The 20,609-nt window shown below is 32.8% G+C and overlaps 2 protein-coding genes across 2 annotated transcripts; one reads left to right on the top strand and one right to left on the bottom strand.

Moving 5' to 3' along the window:
- Positions 1-1,548: 1,548 nt before the first annotated feature.
- On the top strand, positions 1,549-3,907 carry LOC149488636 (trypsin-1-like). Its single transcript, XM_089695265.1, has 5 exons — positions 1,549-1,615; positions 1,866-2,007; positions 2,374-2,620; positions 2,935-3,108; positions 3,761-3,907. Exons 1-5 carry the CDS (start codon positions 1,549-1,551, stop codon positions 3,905-3,907), a joined length of 777 nt encoding a protein of 258 aa, XP_089551391.1.
- A 555-nt stretch (positions 3,908-4,462) lies between these two features.
- Positions 4,463-6,554, bottom strand: LOC149488635 (facilitated trehalose transporter Tret1-like). The gene is made up of 3 exons (XM_089695322.1): positions 6,462-6,554; positions 6,037-6,175; positions 4,463-5,679 (listed from the first exon to the last, which is right to left on the bottom strand). The coding sequence occupies exons 1-3, from the start codon at positions 6,552-6,554 to the stop codon at positions 4,463-4,465; spliced, it is 1,449 nt and encodes a 482-aa protein (XP_089551448.1).
- Positions 6,555-20,609: the final 14,055 nt, after the last annotated feature.

Here is a 20,609-nt window from a genome sequence, read left to right as displayed (position 1 = left end):
TATATGTAACAAAAGTAATTGTAATTCATTTACGCGATTGTGTTTGAAAATTTAAATGGGATCAACCGGAAGATACTAAAGGCCTTTCAATTAACTAAGAATCATCGAAATCCGTTCACCAAGTCAATATTTCTGCGGTAATAAACCCCAAAAATGCAGTCGTATCGAATCCTCCTCTTTTTTGAAGGCGGCGGATAATGTCAAAGTTATAACGGGAAACTAACACTGCCAATCGGTTTACAAACTGCGTAGGCATTGATCGAGATTTACCTATTACCCTTAAAATAAAAGAACAAAAAATACTTACATGTTTCTAGAAATAATCACTTTGAATTTATCAAAATTCTAAACAAATAGAAAATTGAGTATACAAAGGATGACATGTGTAAAAATAAAGATAGATGTTGCAGTAGAGCTAATTACCAATAAATGGGTTCATAACATTTACCTTAAACGTTATTTTAATAATTTTCATATCAGTATACTAAAATTACGTCGTTATTCGCGTAATAACATTCTGAAGTAAATACAAAATTAGAAGATAAACTACTTAGTATAGTGTTACGATTTAAAATATCTACCATGTTATGTGCATAAAAGTTATTCTTATATTTTGGTATGTTAACGCCTAAATCTGCTTCATTAGATATCTAACTAATATGGAGATTACTTCTATATAGTCAGGGTGGGTAATTGTGAACAGGGGTGATTGTAAACCACTAACAAGATTTTTTTTCTATAATCAGTCAGAAGAATTTCCAAAAGTTTGAAAAACCGGAATCGGATCTATAAAATTAAATATTTTTAACAGTTGTAAAAGTAGAGATATTTAGAACTGGTATTAAAAGTGTAGGTGGAGTTATTTCCAATCACACCTGTTCACAATTACCCACATTGACCCTATTAAGTTTATGGAGTAATGAAATATACTAAACACAAAAATTTTCGACGACAGGCTATTGCCATCTCATATAGTAAAAGCTGTCGTCGTCGTCGTCGTCGTGACAGCCGTGGGACGTCCACTGCTGGTCAAAGGTCTCCTTCAAGATTATCCATCACGACCGGTCACCGGCGGCCTGCATCCAGCGGCTTACTGCCACTCGGACCAGGAAAAAAAGCTAAAAGCTATAGTAATTCGAAAATGTAAATAGCACCAAAATGCAACATTTCACATACCTATACACATGTGTATATTGAGAAAGGCTCCCATTTATCCAGAAAGGCTATAGGTAGGCTATATATCATCACGCTAAGACCAACAGGAGTGGAGCACTGCGGGTAAAACCGCAGGGCACAGCTAGTCTATAATAAAATCATTTTTATACTATACTAATAATTTTACTATTACTTTATTACTAGAAATAAATTATTACAACACAAAAATTTAGTTTTATTATGTTTTTAAAATTTTTTAACAATAATATTCATCAGCAATGACGTATAATCATTCCAGTTGCATTCCTCAAATATATTATTTTGTATAAATATGGATCACTGAAATCAGTAAATCATATCGTTTTTATACTATTGTAAATTAAATACTCAAATATGTTGTATAAAGCTTTCGTGTTTGTTTTACTGTTCAACTTTTTAAATGCAAAAGAATCTGGCTTGCGTAAGTTTTCTTTGTATTACTAATATGTAGTTATTGTAATAAAAAATACTTAATTGACATAGTTTATTAAGTACTTTTTCGGTTTCTTAAATTTATTTAACTGTCTTAATATTATCAGAATACATTGAGCCGTTTTTATCTGTTGATTCTACTGATTTTAGATAATAATTTTAATGTTGAGGATTTCTTACATTATTGATCACTTTAAGTTTGAAATTGATTTTAAACTTAAACATATCTTATTTTTCAGCGGATATTCTTCCTCGTATCTTATATGGTGATGAAGTGAGGATAGAAGACCATCCATACTTCGCTGGTTTGGTCGACTGCGGTGCCGCCATCATCTCCGATAGATACCTGCTGACCGCTGCCCATTGCGTCGAAGATTCTGAGTAAGTTCTACAACGATCTGTATGTGTGTGTGTTTCATACGTACACAATACACGTCCCAAAAGAATTAATATACAATAAAGATTTAGTCTTATTTGTCTGGGGTCTAACTCTAATGTATGTTGCTTAATGTTGTGCAAAAATCATTGTCCAAAGGCATCCAATTAGAAATCATTAAAACAGGATTTAATCCGAAAATTCTGAACTGCCCCAATCTTCTGTACGGTAACTGTGTATGCGTATGCGCATTCAATATTATCGTATTTTCATCAGGGAAGTTACAACACAGAACTCCCAATTTACATACCAAAATATGGAATAATAACTTTTTTAATAACACTATTGTATGTATAAACTAACATTTACAGAAATAAAGAAAATGCAAACATAGTATTTGTTGGTGGAGAAACAGAGCAGAACAGTCAGATAGTGCACTATGATGATGTAATAATACACAAGGATTATCAGATAATTCTGAGCGTGCCATTGAACGACATTGCCATCTTGAAACTGTCGAAACCTCTGAATTTCTCTAAGAAGGTCCAGCCTTTAAAATTGCCGAGACAAATGAATGCTAACTCGAATTTGACGTTCGTTGGCAGGGGTCTTGGAGAGGTATATATTTATTTAGTTTGAAGATTTAAGGACTATCTTTTAACATGATGTGGTGATGTTTTTAATATTTTACTGAAAGTGTTAAATAATGAGACTAGAGATGATGTTGAACTTACATAAGAAGATAATGTATTGCAACATTAAGATGTAACGTTAGTTCAGTAGGATATGAATCGCCTAGGTGTTGCTCTTTCTGTAAAACTGATAATATTAAACTCAGTATAATTAAACTAACTCCTGGGGACACACTGAGCTGTGTGAACATCTTTAATATTAAAATAAGTTATTATAACAAATCAAACAATATTTTGCAGGATGGAAAAGCAACAAAAGAACTATTAAAGATGGATGTCAAAAGGTTGACAACACAAGAATGTATTTCTCATATACCTCCACAATATCACTTCTTTGTATATGCATTCAAAGACGAGCTTGAGAAAATTAACATATGTGCGAAGAGAACGAATGACCTGCCTGGTGTATGCATTGTAAGTAAATATGTCACGTTTATTATACTAATTGATTACCCGTAGTGTACAATTTTATTTAAAGTTGTGTAATAAATATAAAAAAGCAAAAATAAGCGCAAACATTTGAAGCACAAGATATAATGAATCCTTTCAAGTCAAATTCACGTGATTATTTTTCCGACCCAAATATCGACCAATAGAATTGCACCATTCGACGTCACGTTGTACAACCTACATGGTATTATACTGATAATTTTTTGAAAATTTTCTCTGGTCGTTGACGTCAAACTGACAGGTTCAATTCAATTGTGAAATTATTGGCCGACATTTGGGACGGAAAAATAATCTCCCGAATACCACACGAGCTTCAAAATTATCTGGCATTTCCCTCAAGGTTCCCTGCAAACAAATAAAGTCGTCAAGTTTTTCAGGAAAAATCACTCGCGCTTCGCGCTCGTGATTTTTTAACCTTGACTAAAAACTTGACTCCTTCATTTGTTTGCAATGAACCTATCGGAAAATACCCGATAATTTTGAAGCTCTTGTGGTATTATAAGTGATTAATTATTAAAATTGGAAAATTATCAACTACATCATAGTCGTTGAAAATAAGGTTTAGTATGAAAATTGTATAATACTGTATGTTTAAACCGGTTTTTGGTTCTTTCAGGGTGATTCTGGCAGTCCCTTAACTGATGGTAATGTGGTGGTCGGATTGGCTTCATACGGCAGTATGAATTGTCATGAAGCCCGTTTAGGGTTCTACGTCAATGTAGCGTATTACACTGATTGGATTAGACAAGTTACTGGTTTGTAAAACTGAATCAATGACTTGAGAATTTAGTGACATTTTTATTGTTTTCTAAGATAATATACGTTTTAAGGAACTTTTGTGTTTTATTTATCATTTTCATTGCAACTGCATTACAATTTTGAGGTTACTTTTATTGTTATTACTAGTATGTGACAAATATCGAGTAAGTAACTTTAATAATATTTAAAATAACTATACCTCACACATGTTACAAATTTATGTTAATTGCGTACATATATACTTGCTTAACTGATCAATGTTATCAACAAATACGAATATAAATGACTCGTGTAAAACAAATGTTCATATTTACAAATTGTAATGACTTCATTACAGTATGTACGACGTGTTTTATTAATTTGCATATCAATTCAATACGTCTTTATCGTTTGTAAATATTTTTCTTTAATATAACTATTTACATTATTAGAAATAATATTTTGGTTGCCACAAAATGATTTTTTAAACAGAATGAAAATAAAAGTTTATAATATAAGTAAGGTTTATTGTGGCTCTGATTTTCAGTTGGGCCTTTAGAATTTATTTTTTGATAATCATCTACTGATTCATTAAACAACTCATTTCAACAATTGTTTTATCTTTGGTTTCTGGCACAAAAAATAATATCAATGTTAAAAAGAATAATGACGAAACACCATAGAACAGAAATGCACCATGCGGTCCAAAAGAAGTAAATAAATACGGTGTAAATTTAACCACTGTTCCTAAAATAATATTACCAGACAGACTAGTGCACAACATATAAAAACCTCTGTACCTTAAAGGGCACAGTTCAGTAATTACAGTCGGTAACAAAGTTATAGGGCCACAACTTATTGCTATCATATACATCGTCAATAAAAACAAAAATACATATTTATTTTCATTGATCAATTTCCATTTGGTTAAATAAAGGTAAGCAGATATTAAAAATAAAAATAAAATACCAGTCGATGAAGTAATCAACAACATATGTTTGCGCCTATAAAATTTAACGAGGAAGCTAGCAAAATACATACTGATAACACAAACTGCGTCAACTATAAGCGTGCCTGTATTAGCCACTGAATCATTATCTATAACACTCTTTATTATTTGTATTGCGTAAACATTACAAGCCATTTTACCAGAAAAGTAATACAGACTGGCCATCAATATTGAATATGTAAAAGGCCTATAGAACGTCTTCGAAATTAGGTTTTTTATCAATTTAACAATTGGATGTTGACGAGTTCGTTCTATTTTTACTTCAATTAGTTCCTGATGTGCTTTTATCAATTCTTTAAGTTCTCTCTTAGATTCTTCATTTTTGCCTTTTAACCAGTAGTGTGACTCGGAGCATGCGTTATAATCTTTATTACTTATCAACCAATACGGAGATTCTGGCCATGTTAAACCTACTATAAACGAATAAGCCGAACAAATACAGGCAAGTAAGTCTATCGGTCTCCAGTCTATGAAAATTCCAATTAGATTAGCCACTAGAATGCCCCAAGCGAATGTGGCCGACTTAAAAGTTAAGAAGAATCCTCTATATTTTGAAGAAGTATACTCTGTCAATACCATACCACAAATAATAAAATCACAAGCTAGAAGAGTTCCTAAAATACATTCGCCTATTAAAATTTCTATTACAGATGTACTTAAATATATTGTCATAAATCCAATGAAAGACGTGCTACACGCAATCAAATAAGTCTTCTTTCGTCCGAAGTGTTTGGAAAGTGCTGCCATGATTAAGAAAAACGGTATTGCACTGTAGGTGTGTGCAGAACCTGGCAAAGAAAGAAACCAGTACACAATTACCATAAAAACTACTACTACTTCAATAAAAAACTATTTTTAGCGTAAATTATCAGCTTTTACGCATAATTAATGAATAAAGTAATTTAATTTCCAATTGCATGTGGTTTTACTTGTCTTACAGATTATTTTAATCTTCATGACGTAACTACTCATACATATTTAAAAGTTTGCGAAGATGGATGTTACAATTTTAGTTACTCTCACGAAAAATCTATCTACTGAACGGATTTGGACGAAACTTCCAGTAATATTGGTAAGCATGAGTTATACAAATAGTTGCTTGATTTATTCGCCGGTTGGTCGAAATTTCTTTTTTGAAGACTTACTTATCCATGATGCCATTTCAATAGAGATAGCTTCTGTAGAGTTTTCTTCTCTTCTCCTTTGAGCTATATAAACTGTCGGAGTTCCGAACAATAGCCCCAGAGTAAAAAAACTTGACCATACTGCACTGGAAACGAGAACCTGAAAAATTACAATAATTTGATTAAAAATAATTATACAGGCAAAAAGAAAGTGAAACGTAATTTTATAAACATTGTACATAATACAAGATTTTTAGCATTTTTGTAATATATAAATAGGTCTGTAAAGGAATACCGCGTATGTTTCATAACATAAGTGCTAACTTGCTAAGTGGGTCTCATTTGATCGACGATGATAGCAAAATATTTATTTTGCAAAAATATTATTTAACGAATTCCCTTCAATTACCTACCCTTTTAAAAATGTTTAAGAAATATTTAAATACCTGTCTTTGCATAATTTTCCAAGGTTTCGTAGTCAAATTTTCATTTTCACTATGAATTTGCACTTGTTGATAACTATCACGAGAGGTTTCCATTTTTAGGTTTGTTAATTAAAATATTGTATTGAAAGATAATAACGGTACATTTACAAAATGACTGTTGATTATACGACCGTTTGTTGATTGTCGTTTCCGAAAATGACGTAAGTTTTGAGTTCGTATCGTGTCCTTTCTTATTAAAGGGTTTTATAGTTATAAACTGATCCGTTGTTTATTCACGACTAGCGGTCCGCCCCGGCTACGCCCGTGGTACATATTTCGCAATAAAAGGTAGCCTATGTTCTTTCACAGGGTCTAAAAAAATTTCATCAAAATCGGTCCAGTAGTTTATGCGTGAAAACCATGTGAAAACCATATATACATACATAATTACAAACCTTTCCTCTTTAAAATATAAGTATAGATATAGATTATTATTGTTTTGAAGTGAAACTTCTTTCGGCGCGTTGAGCGTAAAATTTCAAAGACGACTGAAGCGCGACTATTTTGGTATCTTTGAATCATGCAAAAGAAGTTTCACTTCTAACACGTGTGCTCAGCACACCCGCTCTTTTTTATGTACCTACAGTGTTTCAACAAATTTATACATATTTGCTTCCTATTAACGTTTTCGAAACAAAGAGTAGTCTATGTACTTTTTAGAACTTCATAAGAGATCAGACATACAGATAGATTTACTTTGCAATTTCATCCAGATACGACTTTTACAAAGTATAATATTATGAAAAAGCAACATATACTACAAAGTATAATATTATTAAGAAAAATGAGGGGTAATTACGTAACCCAAAAATTAAATTTAAAAGCACATATTTGCATTAAAAAATTTCCGAACAAATTTCATACGATATTAACAAAATACAAACACAACGAATCCATGAAATAAAACATTTTATTTGTATTTCGCGTAAACATGAATATGCGGGTTTTGAATTAATTACATAAGCTTCAGACGTTGATTAACAATTTCGTACACTTTGAGCGAGAATATTACAATATCTAACTAATACAAAGCCAAACATTTGTATTGATATGTGGAAGAATGTTGTTGATTTGAAAATAAAAAAAAAGACGTGTGGCACTCGGACTGCCGCGGTAAAGCTATTGCATGCTATGCCTTCAAGCCAGACCTCCAAGCCCGTCGGAGTGGGGAGCGTGAGGTTTTTTCGTTACGGAATTTCTGGATTTGGTCCCCGCGCTCAAGCCCCGCGATAGAAGCTATGCAATAGCTTCAAAAAAAAAGACGTGTGGCACTCGGTTACTGCCGCGGTAAAGCTATTGCATGCTATGCCTTCAAGCCACACCTCCGCGCCCGTCAGAGTGGGGAGCGTGAGGTTTTTCATTACTAAATTTCTAGATTCGGTCCCCGCGCTCAAGGCCCGCGATAGAAGCTATGCAATAGCTTAAAAGTACATAAGCGAAAATTTTCATTGGAATTCAAGTCTTTGACGAAAATACCTACAGTAAAGTTTATGTTGTTCAAAATATAGTACACTAGATTTCCGCCCGCGGCTTCGCCCGCGTTTGCAAAGGAAAACCCGCATAGTTCCCGTTCCCGTGGGATTTCCGGGATAAAAACTATCCTATGTGTTAATCCAAGTTACCCTCTATATGTGTGCTAAATTTCATTGTAATCGGTTCAGTAGTTTTTACGTGAAAGAGTAACAAACATCCATACATCCATACATCCTTACAAACTTTCGCCTTTATAATATATATTAGAATATATTAGAATATTAGATAAAGTCGCTAATTTGCTATGTAGATCGATTATATCTAGAATAATAATTTATATGGAAAAAGATTATTTATTCAAACAACGGAATATGAACAGTTTATTTATAGATTCACAAATGATCGGTACCTATATTATTATTATATACAGGGTGTAAAAGGGTTTCATAAAGCCACACACGAAAAAGAAGCTACACTAACAAAACTACGTTCAATAGAAAGTCTGTATTAAATAATTATAAGTTTTTACATTTCGTAGTATTTATTATACCTACCTACTTTTCATTCGAAAAAAGGTTAAATGTTAAAAATACTTATGTAATGACGATTCGAAAGTGCTACTAAATAGTAGTCTAATTGAATAAATGAATGTTTGAGTTTGATTTTGAGTTTGAGTTTGAAAAGTTTATTTACACGATAATTAATTTATTTACTTATCTGGTATGTTTGTTAACAATAACGGCTACATTCACCTTAGCAATATATTTTAAAATAATGATAACAAATGTTATGACGTCAGTACTTTTAGTACTGGTTGCATTGCATCACATTATAAAGCTGAAGAGTTTGTTTGTTTGTCTGAACGCGCTAATCTCAGGAACCACTGGCCCGATTCGAAATATTCTTTCGGTGTTAGATAGTCCATTTATCGAGGAAGGCTATAGGCTATATATCATCACGCTAAGACCAACAGGATCGGAGTACTATGGGTAAACCACGGGGAACAGCTAGTAATTAAAAAAAATAGCAAAATAAAAGAACAAGAACTCATGAAAGTCGATGCTAAAACATTAGATTAAGAAATTAATATGCAAATTTATCTACAGCTTCATTTTCTAGAAACGACTTGAACCGATGCGATTTTAAGTTTTATATTCCATAATTCTATGTATAGTTAAAAACACGAATTTAATTAATACATGGTATGGCGCAGGTATGAATCGTTTGATGCATTTTAACAATCTTTAATAAAACAAAGCGGTGTGGAGAAAGTTGTAACGCGGTGTAAGTTATAAGAGAAACAAATATTTATCAATAACAAAAATATTATGTACCAACAAAATATAATATAGTTGAAATTTATGAACATTTACTTTTGTATAATATCGCGAACCATATTGTTTTTTTTGTACATTGGAGCGTCCAGACACTATTGTTTATTGCACGCCTCATAAGCGAAGCGTTGAGGTGGGTACTACTGTCACTTCGCGCAAAACATCTGATTTTTCAAACTTAAAATGTCTTTATGTATCATACATTGCACTTGTAAGATAATACATACACACACATATTAAGAAAAAACACTATTTTTAACGTTCATGATATTTTTGATGTCATTTTTGTTATTTAAACTAGTTAAAAAACAGTTTAAAAAAGTTCTGTCTTGGACGTCCGTGTGTCTGTATGTGCGGATCCTTTTTCTTGTTAACACGATAGCGACCGAAATACTTTACTAATCGAGTCTTTTTTTTTCTCTTACGCTTGAGTATGCTCAGGAATAGAACCCTTTCATTTTTCAGGGTCTGATTCGATGTGGTTTAATTGTTATTAAATAAACAAAAATAATAATTAATAAATATTTATTAAAAAAAATTATGAGGCGTGCACTTTTGGATTTTCCAAATTATTTTGCTACTATAGTACCATATCGTCATATTTATATTGAACGTTACATTATTTTTAATTTCATAAGCCATTATCTCTCCCTTCAATAAAAATGAGTAGCACACGTAGGTATATTGGGTTATTTTTTACGTTTGCTTCAATTATGGATAATTCCAATGAGTGTCTCAAAAACCCGCTATTTTCTTCAACCTACACCAGCTCTTCCTTTCTACTTAACCTTATTCCATTCTGTAAATGGAAATGAATGCTGGATAAAGTTTGATGAAGCCCCGGAACGCTCACAAGTACAAAGAAGGAACTTTTTTTGTTTAAATTAACAACAAATTCTTTTCAACTAAGAAATCATCTGCTTCTGAGTACTGGAGGTATTACCCGATTGAAGAGTTCGGGAGTAATTAATCTTGGCTTTAATTATTTCCAAGGATTCTCTGTGAAGTGGAAATTATATGGATTCCCAATTTAATAAGAGATGGCATGCGTAAGGAGATTAGGTTAGGTTATACGAGGAAGAGTTCATCTGTAAAGGAAAAATACGAAGAGTTGCATCCTCTGGGAAGTATTTAGAGGAAAATATGTGCTCAGTAATATGTTTCACACGATGATCACATTTTTATGACAGCTCTTCCAAGGACGTTGGTATGTTGAGGAATATTTATTGTAATTTTTAATATTTTGCAGATTTGTATGATTTCCAGTAATCCAATTAAAAGCAATAAACTATCCCGGTATGTCTTTCAGAAAATGGTTTATGTTTAGACATAATGTTGAATTAAAAAATTTCATTCTGATACTAGAATGTTTGTGGCGTAAACAACCTCACAAACAGGTTTTCCGATGAATTTTGCCATATTTCGGTCAATTGGTCACGTTAAACACCCAGATGATTCATTAATTCACTAAACCTTTTGTAATCTGCGTTAAAACCACATCAAAACCAAGCAGAGTGAATAAATAAAAGTTAATCCATTAGCGACATCTCATTATGCAGCTATTACGTAATACTCTCGATTCCCTTTAATCCAGTGATTTAGCAGCCGTCTGCGGACCTGTGGCTTCTAAATGAAATTGGTAAGGGATTGTTTCTAAGGAATCTAAAGGTTTGGGTAAAAAGATACTGTTTATAAGAAATGTAGAAGCGTAAAAAGTGGAAAGTTTATTGGTGTGAAGTTTTTAAAATAGCAGAAGAAAGAAAAGAGTTTGATGAACTGTATAATATTTATATCATGAATAATATAAATAATAAAATAAATAATAAATAATAAAATCTTTATTAGCAAGCAGGCCAGGTACATTAAAAATTAACAATCTATGTACTTACAAACTAATTACTAAAACCTACTAGCTAAAAGGAATGCCGCTCAGCATTTTACAGTGAAAGCATAGACTTTCACTGCAGAGCTGATTTTCAGCGACACCTTATTTATATATCTAATTATAACAAGATTTACTTAATGTTAATATTCAATATAGGTAATAAATAAATAAATAATATAAATATAATAAATATATATATATATACTTATATATATATATTAAATAGTAGTACTTATAAATAAACAATGTATATTTTGTTAAGAGAACAAATATATCAATAAATACAATATAGCCAAAACCAGACAAGTGCGTAGGATTACAAACGAGCAATGAAAAGTTTAAACATGTTTCTGTTTGATTAAAAGGTACGCTGTTAAATGTTTATTAAATGAGAATTTTGATTTCTTATCCCGAATAGGAGGAGGTAAATCATTCCAACAATGGGTTGCTGCCCATTTGTAACTACCTCGAAAAGCGCTTGTACGATACTTAGGAACTATAAGAGGATTCGTTGTTGTTCTTGTAGGATACATATTTGATTGCTCTCTCCATCCAATCTTATCATAAAGATATTTTGGTGATTCCGTTTTGATTATAGAAAACATCATATTAGCCAGATGCAATCTCCTTCTTGCAGCCATTTTTAAAATATTATTTTTATTAAGATAAGGTGTTATGTGACTTCTTTTAGGTATTCCAAAGCAGTATCGTGCACATGCGTTTTGGACTCTCTGAATCATTCGCTCCGTTCTGACCAACAAGCATGGACCATAAACTACATCACAATAATTTAGTTTGGAGAGGATTAAGCTATCAACTAATTTTTTACGGAGTGATACGGATATGAAATTTCGAAACGAATATAATATTTTTAGTCTATAGAAACAGTTTCTCACAACATTATTTAAATGAATTTCGAACCGGAGCTGTGGGTCAATTGTAAGACCTAAGTTGCATGCGACTTTGACACTTTCAATTACACAATCGTTAATAATAATTTGAGGTTTAGCATTAATGATTGATTTTACTTGTTTCCTACTTCCAAGAATAATATATTTAGACTTCAGAGGGTTCAACATAAGAGAATTTTCCTCAGACCATTCTACAATCCTCTGTAACTCTTCGTTTAATTTTTGTACAGCTAACGGTGTGCAACTTGGTTTACAAGATATATAAAGCTGGATATCATCCGCGTACATATGATATCTACAGTAACGGAAACACTTGGTTATATCAGCACTGTAGAGGATGTAGAGCAGGGGTCCTAAAATGGATCCCTGTGGCACACCTCTAAAAACAGCTTGCGGGGAGGATTTTAGCAATGATCCATTTTCAGTACGTATCTCAACAATCTGCGATCTCATGTACTGCAGTATCAAGTAAATAACATCTAGATCTTACTTTCAATGTTTTTTGATGATTATTAATCCTACCTATAACATTTTGGTGTTCATTCCCAATGTTTGTTAAATGCATCTGAGAATAAGTTACTTTTTGTACTACCTAAAAACATCTTATATATAAAATTCTCGTGTCACAATGTTAGTCTGCATACTCCTCCGAAACGGGTGGACCGATTCTCATGAAATTTTCTGTGCATATCGGGTAAGTCTGAGAATCGGCCAACATCTATTTTTCATATGTACCACGGGCGAAGCCGGGGCGGACCGCTAGTAATTTTATAATAATGCATAATTCACAACTTCTTTTTGCAACATCCTTCTTTTTTACAGTCTCTTTTTAAAAGCCATTTAACCGACCATCGCTGAAAATATTTGAACGGCAAATTTAGAAACTATGCAGATTCTTGGCTGACCAGCGAAGTCTTGTGTATAATTTATTAAATCACTTGTAGGGCCGTCAAGCTCAGAACCCTGCATATGAGCTAGCAGCTAGCTTCGGCCTGGACCATTAATTTCTGTCGAGTAGCTCTGGCTAGTCATAATCCACTCATTATAACTGGGATATTGATGGATATTCAATTTAGGGCCGATTTTTCATGCTCGGTTAAAACTTATCCGTTCAATAAAGTATTACACGATAATATTAAAATGTCACGTAAACTGTCAAATACGGGCAATTAGAATACGTTTTTAAAAATGTAGTTTTATACATTATTCGACGTATAAGTTTTATCCAAGCATTGAAAAATCGGCCCTTAAGCGGGTTATTACTTTTTATGGAATAACTTTGGATAATAACCCGGTGGATTAGCATTTTTTTTGTTTTTTTCTTATGGAAGATGAGGTTAAGAATGATTTAGTTATAAAATCGAGAGAAATTGTTATTTTTTATTTATTTATTTAAAAACAATTAGATGACAGACATCCATTAATGTTCGTACGTGACTTTTAAGCTAATATTAATAGGTAAATGAATAATATTGTAATTAAATAAGAAATATACATTATAATCTGAACTGTTACTCTAATAAATAGTATTACAGTAGTATTAGTTTAAATTTGTAATTTAAAGCCATTTCTGAAAGCTCTGTTAGAACGCCTTAGATAATTTCAAACTATTTACTTGGAGTCTACATAAATATTGTTTCTACTTGAGAATTCTCGTCGCGATAGAATTAAACAATAGTTGACTACTATATCAACAAATAATATAAAACGACTTTTATATTATTTGTACAGAAAACTCCTTATCACGTCACATTACTATATTTTAACTTTTTGTGGACTTACCTATATACCTAACTTCCTTAACAGATAAATACATTCTCAATTAAACGGAACAGAACACAAAAGACATATTTCATTTGAACAACGTATGGGCCAATGATAAGGATGGTTCAAGAACTAAGGATGGTTCAAGAACTGTAAAGATTCATTAGAAATATGTTTTTTTCGAAACGTCTATTTCTTCATGGGCCCTCTTCATAATGGGCAGCGTTGGCCCAACAAATGATCGTCAATGTTTGCCGCCATTACGGCGATTATTGGGATTATGGATAGTGGCGTGATTAATTTTATTAAATAATTCAAGCACTTTGTTGTAGGAAGATAGTCACTTTATTTATCTTCAAATAGAGTATCGGAGGTATGTCTTAACAGTCTGAAGGATAACCGTGAACTACACACTGAGAGCTATTTAACTCAACTGTTTAAGGGTCTAAACAATACTCAAAATTATACCTTTATTTATGACCCTGTTCGAGTACTTCTTATCCTTACTTCTAGGAATCTATACAATAATTAATATTCACAAGGTTTAACACGTGTTACCAAGTGTTGAGTGCATACAGGGCTCACAATAGGTTTACCAAATGTGCATGATAAGAAAAAGGTCATTGCAATAAATCTCACTTAAAGCACAGAATACATAATAGTAGCTAAACGCTACAGAACGGACACTCTCCGCCTCCCGCCAAAATTAAACTTACCTCACCCCCGCGCGATCAGACATAAAATGGGCCATATTTTTCTGCAAGGACGATACGCAACGAAGATTGACAACATTAATCAAATTGACTTAAAGTAATTTTATTATTTTGGATTTGTGATTATCGTTTTTCATAGAAAATGGTTAGATATTGTGCTGTTTACGGATGTATTTTATCAGAAAAACGCGAATTTTTTTTTACGCTAGTCACAAATGTGCCAACCATAAAGCGTTAACACACACATTTGCAGTCTCTACAGTGTGACTGTCAAAACGATCATTTTGTATGGAGTGTCCGGGGTGTGCTTAAAGTGTAAGAAACGTAATTGCTTTTAAGAGAGAAACAAAGAAAAATATTTCAACAGCAATTATGAATAAACATCTACAATAATGGCCGATCATAGACATTTAGGCCCTCTACAGTCTACACTATCGTGATTGCTTCTACCCGCCCAACGCTGCCCATTGTGGAGTGGGCCCATAATGAAACTTAGACTATCCAAGGATAAATAACAAAACGTATTTTTACGTGGCCATATACGAAAATAGAGATATTTCGCCATATAATATTTCTTAGTAATCTCCTTGTGTTGAACGATACTGATCTTTTTGGACGAGCGCTTTCTCCAGAGGATAACGGGCTAAAATGTTGCTTGTTTTATTGAATCGTTCTATTTGTGATGTTTAAGTTGATTATAACAAACAGTCGACGAATTCTTGACAAGCTCTTATAGAGTTATAGATACGAATCTCCGCTCTCACCATTGATCTATTATTATAGGTACGAGTGATATTTGAGAGATTTATGCGAATTTTACATTAAGTCAGCTTTCAGTGCATTCGAGGAGTTATGAGAAAATATTTACATTGAGTTTATGAGTAATAACTTTTATCTCGTTGGGAACAATTCTGTCACTGTGGTTAAAACGAGTGAAAATTAATAAGGTAATAGGTTTCTTTTACCTTTATTTATTTTATATTATATTATTAGATGGTTTCATCTAACCCTGTAACATAAAAAATATTTTATTAATATTATAACAGTAAGCGTCATTTTAGTCACCCTAAACAAAATACGTGTGTCGTAGTTAGCGGGAACGGTAATTGAAAAGAGCATTGCCCTAGACGCTTGGAATACTAACACGAGCTTAGGTTTAGCATTTTGGGATCTTGGCTTTGTCTATCAAAGGACCTAGACTGAATTGAAATATGATAAATGTTTTGTCTGTGTAAAATCGATATTTTAATTATAAATAATCCAAATGATTATTTGATTAAATGAATTTATATCACAGCATGCCATACCTGTAATAATATTTAAAATATTTAAGCGATCTAGTCATAAATTGAACGCCAGTACCAAGCTATTGTTGAAACAAGCTCGTAAATTCCAAACAAGTGGAAGACCACGTGGAATACTTCTGGAAATATTCGCTGGAAATTCCGCACTGACCGCGTGCCGAGAGTGCAAGTTAAAAATACTTTAGAAATTTATTACGTTACTAGCTTTCCGCACACGGCTTCGCCCGCTTTGTCTAAAACTACTTATATCATTAATGCGAAAGTTTGTATGTTTGTTACTTTTTTACACAAAAACTGCTGAACCGATTTTCATGAAATTAGATACACACATAGAGGGTAACTTGACTAGAGGGTAACATTAACACATAGGATAGTTTTATCCCGAAAATACCACGGGAAGGGAACTACATGGGTTTTCCTTTGACCACGCGGGCGAAGCTGCTTTTTAATATAGGTAATATGTACATAAGTACTTATTTTTCACAAATACAACATTTGTAAGCAAGAAGCACTTAATGCTCTTCTACTTTTAGTCTTTATGTACGATTCCATGCCAAAGCTTAGTCGGAAGTATGTAAAATAGAGCGACTATTTTTCCACACATACATTCCACGTTAAGTGTTTAAAATTCGTCTTCAATAATGATCTTATTTGCTCCATAGCTGCAATAAAGTAAAGCGGGTAATTATTTTGGAAGCAAGCCAGGAGGTTAGCCAAATGTATGAACCGCTCCTTGCGCTCAAACCGCGTAGTTGGGGAGCTTGCTGCTGTTTTAATTAAGTGATGTCATTTCAGAGATTGAGTAAATCGAACTGTGGTCGTGTATGACAAGAGTATGGTTGTAGAGAAAGCGTCTGTATTGGAGTTAAGTTAGAGACATTAAGCATTGTGCGATATACTAGATTCATTCGCTTAACATATTGGATAGTATAATCTTTGAGTATTTATTGCAAAGTAAGTTTTTGTCGTAAGTTGATATGAAGAGATATGAAAAATTGAAAGCGATAGAGTCGAGTTTTATGTATGTTTTATTAATTTGATTAATGAGCATCATGAAGATTTTGTTAAATTCGTTGCTCTTGCTACATTTATTTATTTACATTTATGTCTGGCAGTTAAATACAAGTTACCTTAAACTTAGACCGAGCTATATGACAAAATTATATTAAACTATTTTTAACGAGAACGTAATATAGAGAAGAAATAAAAATGTAATTAAAACAACCTTTTATATACATTTGAAAACTTTTGCCGTTATATTATGAGGTGGTGAGTATAATTTAATATATTTTTTTATTCTAAAATTTAACTATTCACACACGTAACATTAAGGTATGTTTGAAAATTTATTTGATTATATAAGTGATTTAAAGAAATTATTTAATAGTTAAAGAATATCAAATTGTAATAAAAATTAGATCTATAGATAAGTTAAGTAGGAAAAACTAAACTTTTAACAAATAAATCCTTCAAAGGTCGCCGCGATCTAATCTTACCCTTTTTTCATTCGGAATTACAGCTGTAATTAAATAAATCAGTCCTGATTAAGCACGGAAAGCTTGTAAATTCGCGCCATTTTTTATTTGATCTTTTAACACTTTTGTACGCTCTTTGCGTCCGGTTTAACGCGAAAAAGTTAGCTTAACGACTGTATTTTGTTAGATATTTTTATATTTGTTTCTATCATAATGTGTTTATGTTTTTGTATTCGTTTATATTGTTTTGCAAATTGTATTATTAATGGTACCTATACACAATAAGTTAGGTTACCCGCAGAAATACGCTGAATACTTAAACTTACGACGATAGATGATTATTTTGTACTTTAAGTGCTACAAATTATTAAAAAGCTAAAAGCTCTATTAGCCATTGTTGAGCTACAGGAATTGTTAGGACAGGTCAAAAGAAACTTTGGACTTCTTGACCAAACTCGAAAGCACTCAAAATGCTCTCTTATTTATTTAGGCCGTCTATTGTTAACTGTTAAGTACTAAGGCTGATTTATAAACCATAGGTACTGTGTTTTATTGTTAAAATGTTAAATATTGAACAGTTAAATAAATTAATAATTAATAACTAATATTATAAAGCTGAAGAGTTTGTTTGTTTGAACGCGCTAATCTCAGGAACTACTGGTTCGATTTGAAAAATTTTTTCGGTGTTAGATAGCCCATTTATCGAGGAAGGTTATAGGCTATAATAATATATCATCACGTTAGGACCACAGCGGAGCAATGCGGGTGAAACCGCGGGGCACAGCTAGTAAATTATAAATGCCGTGGTATAATTTTTAGTTACACTAATTTTGGACAAAGCACAGACAGGTCTATATTTTTAGTGTGTTGTTTGTACAGACATCAAAAACATTGTAACAAGCGTCCGTTTTATAATTTATTTTTAAAGTATACGGTAATTGAACGGACCCGTTTTAAAGAGATCAAACAACCAAAATAAATAAGCTACCCTTTGTCAGAAAAAACAGCAAGATTAATTACAGTTTATAGCGAGTATGGTTTATTTACACTACTTGGAGGGTAGTCTCGTCTCAATTTCCCTTACAAATAGTTGTTTGCACGTATTATAAGCTCAGCGAGATGTTAGGGGTGCTTCACACGAGACGCTTTTGTATTCTACTTAAGCGAATTTTTCACGAATTACCTGAACATTATCGTTTGCGTGCAGCTAAAGCGTGATAGTCATACATTATAATGTTTTCCATCAATAATTTCATCGCTCTTCTCTTCAATAATTTCAGTTTTTTCTTGAAATTCGGGTCTGCGTTATAAGAGGGATGGAATAAGAATTGCACTTGAATGTGTTTCTTCGCAGAAACATACAATACTTGTGAATAGTATTATATTCCCGATGTCAGAGATAGCACATGCTGTTCACGAAAGTACGACTAAGAAAAATATGAATTATAATGAGTTATGTGTAAAGATAAATTGCCTTAACAAAGCGATGTTATTGCAAGGCAATAAATCTCTTCAATTAAATAATAAAATGAACTCGTCTTTGCGTGAATAAATTTGCATTGTCTTCTGTGCAGCTTTTTATAGAATAAAAGTAGTTTTTCTGCCGACCGAAATTCTCAGGATGATTAGTATTTTAGTGCCTTACTTTTTGTGTGAGAATAGTTATATCATCACGTATGAAATGTCCTTAATAATATGCTGAGAACGTGACACGGGGTTTTAAACAACCCCTCACTGTAACTAAGTACTGGGTCTTATAAGTACGCTGTTATAAAGTACTTAGATTAAAACTACATTAGTATGTTATAAAACAAATATTATTATAACTAGGTTGGGTATGTGTGGTCCTTTCTTGTATAGTTTAAATTCTGATTTAGATGGGATAGCTCTCCATATTATTATATTAAGTAGTTATTAATATCAATTCAAGAGTAAGTACCAACGTCAATCTTCAAAAGATATACGTAGGTACTTACAGATTTCACCTGCTATTTTCCGATGCGACGTATTAGCATGTATTAGTAATAGAATTTGCCTTAAAAACTGTTGGTATTTAATTTTATCGATATAACTGAAGAAAGTACTAGTCTGTTTATGGCGGCTAGTCTTACGATCAGTGCAAATTGGCTTAGACCGTCTGGATAGTGACCGGATAGCTAATAGTATGGGAACTAACTAAGGCAACTCTAATCGAATAGTTTTCATATAAGCCGGATGTAGGTTATAAGTGCATGTTATCCTAATCCTAACTTTAATACTATAAATGCGAAAGTAATTCTGTTAGTGTGTCTGTCTGTCTATCTTTTCTTCATGCCTCAACCACTGAACGGATTTTGATGAAACTTGGAACAGATATAGCTTCAGATCTGTGAAAGGACATAAGATAGGTTTTATCCCGGTAATCCCACGGTATCGAAACTACGCGGGCAGAAAGCTATCCTACTATAAAACCAACATCACAAACATTCTCACACAATATGTACCATTATCAGTTCTTAAAAAGCTTTGTACTACAAAGCGTTCTTTAAGAAACCACTGCTAAAAGCAACGGACTAGCAGCGTTATCATATTCCCAAGGGCCTAGTTACAATGTGTAGTTAGCGCCTGCGGGCTTGTGCTTGTGCACACTTGAAGCTGGAATATTCTAGAATTTATTTAGTTGTTCTGTTAATTGTTGTTTTTTGAGAAGTATGTTTCGGTCCAACCATCACCTCAAACTGCTGAAGCAGTTCAAAGCAGGCAGTGCCTCAAACAGCATGGGAGCGGAACATGGTTTAGCTTCGTTATCATTTAAGTCTTTGACCGTGCACTCAAACGGCTAGCATACGTTAGTTTTTGCTCTGTGAAGAATTACTATTTCTTAAAGTTATTTACGTTTAAATTACAACAAGTACTTTCATAACTTGACAATAAACCAGTGCTGCAGTGAATTACATCAAAAATATAATTAAATAGTGTGTATTATAAGCGAACTAATATCATTCCGTTCAAAAGTTATATCACAATCGGATGTACCGACGTCTGCATGACTTGTGATTTCGACGCGTAGTGCGTGCAATTCGCACGGTTCCGCTCCACGCATAAGCATTATAACTGCTTGCGGCCGCGCTGAAGCATAGTCCCCGCCACTTGCGTCAAAGAATAAGCGACGGAACGTAAGTTACTTTGTGCCTTGCTCTTGTGTGCCGCTGTGAGAATCTTTACATAGGGAAAACTCTTAAATATAAGTTAAAGTTTTCGGATTGCACTT

The sequence above is a fragment of the Colias philodice genome, chromosome 5 (genome assembly GCF_061535455.1).
Source record: "Colias philodice isolate Cphi_HAF_F1 chromosome 5, ilColPhil1 Martin Lab GWU primary, whole genome shotgun sequence".
In the NCBI taxonomy this organism is placed as follows: Eukaryota; Metazoa; Arthropoda; class Insecta; order Lepidoptera; family Pieridae; genus Colias; species Colias philodice.
Note: the sequence above shows the minus strand (reverse complement) of the source record. Positions and strands in the feature narration are given on the sequence as shown.